The sequence below is a fragment of the Ornithodoros turicata genome, chromosome 6 (genome assembly GCF_037126465.1).
Source record: "Ornithodoros turicata isolate Travis chromosome 6, ASM3712646v1, whole genome shotgun sequence".
Lineage (NCBI taxonomy): Eukaryota > Metazoa > Arthropoda > Arachnida > Ixodida > Argasidae > Ornithodoros > Ornithodoros turicata.
Genome location: NC_088206.1, coordinates 13,213,591 through 13,223,191, shown reverse-complemented (window position 1 = coordinate 13,223,191; position 9,601 = coordinate 13,213,591). Strand labels below are relative to the sequence as shown.

Genomic DNA, 9,601 nt, shown 5'->3' with positions numbered 1-9,601 from the left:
TTCAATGTGTAGTCTCGCTTTTTGTTCAGCTCGACGACTTGTTCTCTGTTTTCCTCGATTTTTGCTTCGCAGGTTGAACAGGAAGAGATGCTACATCACTATAAGAACCCCCTTGCTGGCCATGTCTTGCTGCACCTGTGCAGCATTGTCTTTGGCATGCTGCACATCCTGGAGGGCGCGGAATATGCTTTTTTTCCTTTTTTCTTTTTTTTTTATGTGATTACAGTTCACAGTAATGAACGTCATTTTGCAACGACTTCTAGTTCCAGTTTCAGCATGCGCATTAGTTAGCTCAGTTGATTAGTTCCACGATATTTTCACAAAAAGGGCATACTGTGAAAAAAGCAAGCAAGCAAAAGAATACGCATCACATACACATTATAGAAAAGGAGGAGTTGAATTGTATTGTCATTTACAGTGTATTTACAATTGTATGGGACGTTCTGTGATTTCAAATGCATATAACATGGAACAGTGGCTAAAACTCCAAAACATTGAGACAACCGTCGAAAACAAAGTGCATGTTTCCACATTCGCTGGTAATCGTGATTTAAGTTCACAACTTCTGGTTCAAAACACTGTCCAATTAGTTAAACAAGTATGCAGACACAGAGGTATGAAAATGTTGAAGTGGAAAGCCAACTCATTGGTACACAGTAATGAGGAAAAAAAAATAGATTTAAACCATATTACATATTTACAAAATCACTGCACTATATGCTACTTCACAAATAAGCCACAATTTGTGTACTGAATGGTAGAGCTCTGCACGGGCCGCATTCTTGGGTTAGTCCTAGCCTGAGCCCAGCGTAATGGATTGATACCTGGCCCGGCAAAAGCCCAAAAAATTTATACGATTTTCGACCTGAGCCCGAGAAATTTCTGGGCTGCCCGGCCCAGTGTAATGGGCTGTAAAAGTTGACTGTGACTAACAAAGAGCGGGGTAATGGAGGCTCGAGCCTCATCTAAGACCGGCAATGCATGGGCCCCCCCGAGCCCATAAAGTCAAACCCGAGCCCATCCCAGGCCCACAACATGAAGGCTTTACCCGGCCCACGTCGGGCTTACCCGAGAGCCCGTGCAGTGCTCTACTGTATGGGCACAGTTTTCTCAAGCTTTATCCACGTTAATGTTCATTTTTGCTGTTTGTCAACAGAAGAGGGCACGAAACAAATTAATTATTTAATAATTAGAGCCTGAAGTTTTAGGGTTTTACCCGATTCTTCCCCGAATTTGTACCCCGAATTGAAGGTTGCCTCTTTAGGGTGAAACCCGATTTTTACCCAGCAAATTGCCCTCACTGGGATGCCTGTAGGAATGCACTAACTTACTTGTTTGGCAGAAAGATGCAGTTACATCACCGTTTGTACCAAACCGCTACAGTTAGTTTGAATAACTGAGCCCGATTTCTCCCTGAATTTAGCGTACTGGAAGTTTTTTCACCCGCATTTGCATGAATTTAGTGCATATGTTTATTTACCAGATTTTTACCCCCCGAACGTAGGGAAAAATATTTCCCGAAAACTTCAGGCTCTATTAATAATTTACTTGACTTAAAGAGACAGTCTGGAGCTGTCAACTGCCATTGAGATTAGGATTCTATTGTACTCAAAAATTGTGTGTTGATGTCGTATGCAAAGTTTCATCCCACACAGCATCGAAGTTATTTATGGAACTAAGAAGAACGAATGGCCTGTTCACATCCAGTTTGGTTTCGAGTTGGCATCAGCATGAGGTACCACACCTTGGCAGACGACACAAGAATTGAGGACTGTTTTCAGATATGGTAAAACCACAACCTACTAGATTATAGCGACCATGTCATTTGCACCCTTTCCCAGCACCAGATGTGGAGGCTAGCGGTGGCGCTACTCATCGGCCCATTTATTGCTTCCTCAATTGCTATAATACCTTTTACTTAAGCTTTCCTCCGGATTTTTGTACAAGCGGTGCACGCCCCACGGGAGATGCGTTCTTGCTAAAGTTGTAAATTGATTATCGTCGTCATTCTACGCGTTTTCATGGGAACTGTTGCTGTCGTCTGCTATGATCGTACGTCCGCTTCCGCATGTCAAAATTCAAAAATCATGATGAGACCTCGCAGGCGAACGCGTAGCACCCTTAGCGGATAGTGCAGAGGGGCTCCTGCGTAGGAGTTGCCGATTATGACGTGGTCGCTATAATCTAGTATGTCAGTGGTAAAACGTAATCCGCAAGTTTTGTCTGGAAGCAGCGGCTTGACTGCTGGGCAGTACAAAAACCTGAAGTTACTGACAGTGACATCACAGCAACAAAAGCGCTGACTGTAAAATTCAATTACATAAACAAATGGTTGTGAATTTAATTTAAATATTTTGCACGGTGACTCTGTGCATCATAAAAAGCATATGACAATGTTTGGTTTGGGTTCAGACTGTCTCTTTAATGTATCATATGATTTTCTCTATTGTACAGTCGACGACCGACTGACTACAGACGACCGATAATTCAGACCCAATTTTTCGGACAAAATTGTTGGCACGTCAAACGCCCCATAGGACCAATGTATTTCCGCCTCCAATAATTCGGACTGTACCTCGGAAGATGTGCTTGATTATTCTACTCATCTCGCTTCAAATTTGCACGGTTTTTGGGATTTACTGTCTCCCAAGCACCAGAAATACTGCAGAAAAATGTACTCCCACGCCCGATAATTCGTACTACTCTTACGACACGAGGGCAATTCACCATTCCCAACATGGCACATGCGTGAAGGTAGAGCCCGAATGCTCCGCTTCAGACGCACTGCAAGAGCTTATCTTTCAATATGCGCGTCTTCGACTAAGAGTATTTTTGAGTATCCGACATACTCAAATGCCGACCTCAACTTAAAGTGTGTCAGTGATGTTACTAAAACGTGTTTAGTAGTGGCGAAGACGTAAATTCATCAACAATCGAGACTAACGTGATGCTGCTATTTGATACTTCAGCAGCGTTAACATCAACGTCGTCTTCGGCACCGACAACACACACACAAATAAGGTGAAAACGACAGCAGCGACAAGGATGTTGTTGATGTGCCCTGTTCCGCTGGGGCAATCCTTGCTGTGGAGACTACACTGATGATAAATAGAGCCTGAAGTTTTAGGGTTTTACCCGATTCTCCCGAATTTGCACCCCGAATTGAAAGTTGCCTCTTTAGGGTGAAACCCAATTTTTACTCGGCAAATTGCCCTCACTGGGATCTCTGTAGGAATGCACTAACTTACTTATTTGTCAGCAAATGCAGTTACATCAGCATTTGTACCAAACCAGTACCGTTAGTTTGAGTAACTGAGCCCGATTTCTCCCCGAATATAACATACTGGAAGTTTTTCCACCCGAATTCGCATAATTTGCTAGCACATGTTTATTTACCCGATTTTTACCCCCCGAATTTAGAAAAAAATATTTCCCGAAAACTTCAGGCTCTAATGATAAACTCTCAGAAATTCGCTGCGATATGTTGTTGCACGTTTGTGCAGCAAAGCAGAGCCGTATAGGTTCAGTTTTTAAGTCACTTTGAATATTCTGAGTAAAGGTTTTTGAAATCAAGTGGATTTACACAATTCAATAAAAATCGGGACTAATTTCGTGGCTTCTACGAGTTCGAAAAATCGGTTGGCGACTGTATTCTACATGGCAAAGACATGCATGTGCCACACTAACCATGTGTTCACACAAGTGACATCCCCTCAGAATATTCTGGTGGAAGATACAGCAAATAGCAGATTACAGGGAAGAAGTTCCCTGTGACAACCACACGGCGCTGGTATATCGGGAGCAGCGTACCGCGCACATAGCAGAAGACTAATAATAATAATAGTTTATTGTTTATATATATAGTTTATAAATGTTTATATTATTTTATATCATTTTATAACTATCGACCCTGTCATCTGCCTTGGAATATCCGGTGGCTGAGACCTGACATTGAGTGTTCACATCTTAACAGAAACCCATAACATTTTACCCACCCTCAGCTGAAGTATTTTGGGGTAATGTCACTCATGCAAATACACGATAAATGAGCTTCCTACAGGAAGACAATACAGCATAATACATCAGACATCTAAAACTAACATTTACAGCTACATTATTATTCTCGCATCTGGCACAAATGCTATGCATCAGGGGTCGGATTCACAAACGCGATCGTAAGTTACGCTAAGATGCGTTAAGACGTCGTAGCCTGCGACGCACGTACGACGACGGCGTCGTAAGCGCGATTCACAAAACTATCGCAGTGGAGAGGGTAATCCCTTTGACGAGGAAGAGGAAGTTGCTCGCTTCCTGTCACGTGCACCTCAGAGAGACACAGCCAAAGGGTGCGAGACTATGTTTTCGCTATGGTAACGATGACGAAAATTTGTAATCGCACCAATAAGGGTCTAAGAAGAAGACGAAGTTGTTTGTCCCCAAATGTTGTGTTACTGCACGTGCTCTCGGTAGCCATAATGGATGCCATGCAATCGCAGGCGAAACGCGTTCGATGACACAGCAAATATATTCCCAGTATGTTCGTTTCGGGGAGGGGGTGGGTGAGGGTGTTTTGTAAGCGGTGTGTGGCACCCAGTTTTGCAGCTTTTATGGCTTCTTTTGCCTTTCTTGCAGACAATTTGGAGGGGTGTTGGGGGTGTCTTAGCGGAGTGTAGGGGACGCTTGAAAAATCCCTGCGACCCGATTTTACGGAGCACAAAGTTGAAGCATTTGTTGAAGGTTACCAAGCAAAAAAGTGCCCCAATGTCACTTCGGGGATGGTCTCGAAGGTTCTGTGGCAAAGTGTAATGCGTTGGCGCGTATTACGGAGTCTTTGTTTGCCGTCTCCAAATCCACCGCTGCCAAATAACGCCACCATCTTTCTTCGTAAGACTGCTCGGGAGCTCTCGCGGGATTCCGCCGTAAGCTGCGAAGATTTTGCGACGCGCGCCCTTCGTGAATGTACACTTCGTCGTAACTTTCCCGTACGACGGAGGTACGACAGATTCCGTCGCACGAGCTCTTTGTGAAGCCGACCCCATTTCAGCACTGCTGCATCGTTGAACGTTTAATTCTGCTATCTACACTGTCACGGACATGTCTGTATAACATCTCATAGGTTCCTGCAAACGTACCCTTTTTATCACAGCTGCTCCACACAATGCAGGAGCCTGCATTTAGAGAGCGAGAGATCATTGGCAAAGTGGCCGTACGTTGACGCCACCATTATAAATGCAGTTCATGGTTGAGGAACTTAGAAACTGATTTGTCACTCATGGTCAAACATCCAATACGTCAAATTTTGGCAACAGCCCTTCGATGTTAATAAATGCACTCTGTTCTGGCACACTCAGGTCTACAATGAATCGTTCTTTCAACGCATCACCATTTTCACCAGTTATCTCTCACTTCTGCAACAACGCAACGTGGGCAGGCAAGTGGAATGGTGCCCTCAAGCTCGTAGCTCTTCAAGAGCAGCTTGGTTGTGATAGGCAGAGGGCGAGGCATGCTGGTCAACATGCTCTTTTCCAGTTCTGGAAGCAGGGAGGTGCGCAGGTATGACGCCGTGTGCTGGTGTCCGCAGGAAAACACTACTGTGTCGTAGGTGGGGGTGGGGTCCTTGGGTGTCGTTACACTGGGTGACGCCATGTTGGCCCGTTCCGCCAGCAGTGCTTTGGTTAGTTGCTCCACTTCAGTGCTAGGAATCTAAATGCAAGTTTGACACTGTAGAATGCGGCTCAATACTTTACTTAGTAGTAGTGCATAAGTGGGGTTTGTGAAAATGAAAAAATTGCTAGGAAGCAAGCGAGCTGGTGAAGATGATGCATAAATGCATGATGATTTTATGCATTGGGTTTGTGGTTTTCAGCATTTTCTTTCAAGATAATTCGGGGGCGTTTTTCGGCATTTATGTGGTTCACAAAAAATTGGATTCTTTCGGCAGATATATTCCACCCTGAAAATAGATGCCCGAATGCGGGCATCTATTCAATTCCAGACGAAGGTCTTGCTGGCTTGACCGTGTGTTAACGGGCCTCAGAAACTGAAACAAGGGTGAGTCTAAGTTGTTATTGGAGGGGTGTTGCCAGAAGAGTTTAAAGAGTACAAAGTCGAACTAGAAGGCTAGGGAGTCGCTGATCGGCTTTCGGAACCGTTTGGGAATTCCGAACATTTCCTGGCGATAACAGACCTCCTCACAAGCAGGTCATCCTTCTATAAGTGCTGAAGCACAACCAAACAAGGGCACCGTCCGAAGATAATAGTGAGTTTTAGTGCAGTGTTAGCTATTGCCTGAGCGTACGTAAGGAATAGCATTGTGGTTCTCAGCACTGCGCGAGGCTCTGTTTGCGTTTTGCGCGTGCGCAGGACCACCGACGCTATCCCGAACGTACGCAAAGGCGATAGCGTACGATGCACTAGAACTCTCTGATGCCAGGCTCGACCTACGGTCCGCAAGTGGGTCATTCCAACGGGGATTTCTCTTTCCTATTCAAAGAATGGCAGCTGACATAGTACACTGTGTATTCGGATTTTTTCAAATATTCCGAATTTGAAAAAAAAAAACATTCGGGGGGTGTTTTTCGGCATTTTTCGGCAAATGCCAAAAACCACAAACCCTATGCATAAGTGAGGCCAGATTGAGTGATGAACAAACTAGAGTTCTTCCCACTTGTTCTAATCCAAGTGCAATGCTTTTCTGTCCAAATACTTTCAAGTATCTGGCACCAATATATTAACCAGTCTTACACTGAATGATGTTTCAAACCGATGTTTCCATTTGAGATGATTCGACCATTCAAACACTAAAGCATAATCAGAATTTCAATGCGCGTCACATTGGTGCAGTTTTGTGAAATGTTACTATATGTACCACAACTACCCTTATGGCTAATATAAGAGGAAGTATATTAAGTTTAGTACCATTTATACAGAAGTACTGCTCTTAATTTCATTAGTGGGCATTACCAACGCCACATAGAGTAAACAAGGTAATCTTATGAGAAACCCTGTGGCTGTGATTGGAATACTGTGCTATTTGCCATAGGCTTCCAAAATTCACAAAGAAAATTTCTACCATCGCTTGGCTAATTTTTAAGTAAAGCTTTACAAAATTAGCTTAATTAAGACACACCGTGCAAACCACCACAGGATGTGAGAAAAACTTTTAAGAGCGTCACCCAACAAGTTGTGAATTGTTGTGTCACGCAGCTTACACGGAATTAAATAACACTTCCTCACCGAACACCCTGTATACTATTGACAAAGATATTGCAAGCATATGCAGATACATTACATAAATAGGTTGAACGAGTGAACGCAAACCGCAGGCAAGGATTTGCCTAATCACCTTCAGCATCGTCTTGCGGGCTGCTCCCTGCTGCAGGCAGCGTACGATCTGTTCCCGAAGTTTGTTCGGTGGAACAGCAGCGTCCCAGCCGGCAGTCTCGTCCACCAGTCTAATCTGATGTAGCAGCTGACCCGTTCCAGAGAGCCGTAACAAGATGTCAATAAGTTCTGCGTGGCGTCGTCCATTTGACACTTGGTCTCGCAGTGCAGACGACACGCGCAGACAGAACGAAGTCGTGAGACACTTTGCAAACCGTAGCACGGCGTCTGTCGTGGGGCCACCTTGATTATCTGGGTCATGCGGGTAACTGCAAACAGTAGAAAAACACAAAGCGGCAGTCAAAGTAGTAAGGTCAGCATTTGATGCACACAATGCCCCCCCCCCCCAAAGTATGGCAATCAATTTCCTCACCAAAATAACACCAGTCCTAAGCAGTAGCCAATGTCAGGCAAGTAGGATCGAAAAAGGTTTTCAAGTGGTTCTACAGAGAGATTGCTGTCCATCCAGAAGACGACCACCTGCAAAAATTAGCAGCAGCGTTTGAATTAATGCATGTGACAGGGATTATTACCGAAAATATTATTATTTCTGTTTCTGATGCCCTAAGATCTCTGCGTATTGTTTCCGTTTCCGTAAGGAAGGGGTATTGTACTGTGTACAGTGAACCCTCGTTAATATGACCCCCGATACTCTGACATACGCAGTTTACGACCATACTCCTAGGGTACAATGCAGTGAAACCTCTGCAAATCGCCCTGTTAATATGACAATTCCGCATTATGACCAAAATTTTCAGAGACGTTCATGGTCATAATAACGAGGGTTCACTGTACACCTTTTACTGTGACACGTGAGAATAGAATAGAGTTCGTAAGCGAGAGACCATAGGCGTAACGCATTAGGGCTACTGTGTCTATCATTGGTGCTCAGTCGTTTGAGACGTCCCTATTCGCCACCTTAGTTTCTAGGTGCCATGAGGGTTATATGATTCAGTGGCGTCGCTAGGGTTCGCGCCACCTGGTGTGGGAGCTTTGCGTAAATAATGGATCCCTCTCCATACCAGTCGGTACACGATAAATAACAATATCGTACTACACGGAGAAAAAAAAATCAAGTGCTCATACAGGGCTCAGCCTATTGTTTTTGGTGTCATCGTGCTGCAGAGAAAGAGAGGAAGTGGCAGTATTGGAGCGGCACGTCACCCCCCTTCAGTCTAGTCAACCGGTAAGGGCCGCACCCCACAAACACCCCTAGTGACGCCACTGATATGATTCAATACAAAGACAACAACTTACATTCTCGAAGAAGCCTCGATTCACTTCGCAGTTCTCCTTGTCAACGAGGCTAGAAATATAAGCTCAAAACAATTAACCGAGAAGGTTTGATAACGAGAAGGCTGCTAGTAACTAGAGAGCAAAATAATTTTTTCAAGTATTCTTTTATACGCACACAGTAGCCATATACAGTCGCCGATCGATTTTTCGGACCCCGATTTAATCGGACATGCTCGATTATTCGGACTCGTTCGCGGAACGGCCTCGGGTCCCATAGAGTTCATGTATAAGAACGTCCAAAATTTCGGACGCCGTGCAGCTCCGTCGCTCGATATTTCGGACTCTGTTTGCACAACCAGCGAATTTCTCTCTTGAGGTGACGGAAAATATTGGTATCATCCGAAATTCGTATCAAAAGAAATCAACCAACTAAAATATTGAGCCAAAAATATGGGCATTGTTCATTTTCTATTCCTCTGAGTAGAAGAGGTCTGTCCTAACGCTTTTGCGTCTTCGTTTTTGGCCAACGGCCCAGCACGTGCTGTCCGCCCGCGAGTCTCGCGACAGCGCTGTAAAGCGAGCTTCACGTACAGCACGCATGCGTTAGGTGAAGCCGACTTGCGGACTTGATGACGGTGGTGCCTCTGACAGTGTACATTGACGAAATGTCGCATCGGGAAATAGAAGCTGATGTCATCAGGCAGAGCTGGAAGCGCTTTAGGAAAGCATCGACAAATTTTCCAGCCTATTAGGCCTTAGTAAAGTCTATTTTGAACCGAAATTCGTTTTTTCGGACTGCTCGATTATTCGGACTTTTGCGCGATCCCCGCCGAGTCCGAAAAATCGGACATCGACTGTGTATATATTTTTTTTTTCTCTATGCGTTTATGTATTACATATTTTGTGGGGCTGTGCAAATAGTAATTTGAAAGTTGAAGCTATAACAGTGAAAGCTATTAACGAAGCAAGTTCAAAGTAAACA

General features: G+C 44.4%; 1 protein-coding gene across 2 annotated transcripts in view; it reads right to left on the bottom strand.

Annotated features, from left to right (window-relative positions):
* Nucleotides 1-2,396: 2,396 nt before the first annotated feature.
* Nucleotides 2,397-9,601, bottom strand: part of LOC135399146 (uncharacterized) — a 32,276-nt gene continuing 25,071 nt past the window's right edge. For both annotated transcript variants that reach the window (XM_064630883.1, XM_064630882.1), the window contains exons 30-33: nt 8,641-8,689; nt 7,757-7,863; nt 7,346-7,652; nt 2,397-5,703 (exon numbers count right to left, since the gene is read on the bottom strand). In XM_064630883.1, the coding sequence (XP_064486953.1) occupies nt 5,389-5,703; nt 7,346-7,652; nt 7,757-7,863; nt 8,641-8,689 (778 nt within the window). In that variant the 3' untranslated portion in view covers nt 2,397-5,388. The remainder of the gene's footprint in view (nt 5,704-7,345; nt 7,653-7,756; nt 7,864-8,640; nt 8,690-9,601) is intronic.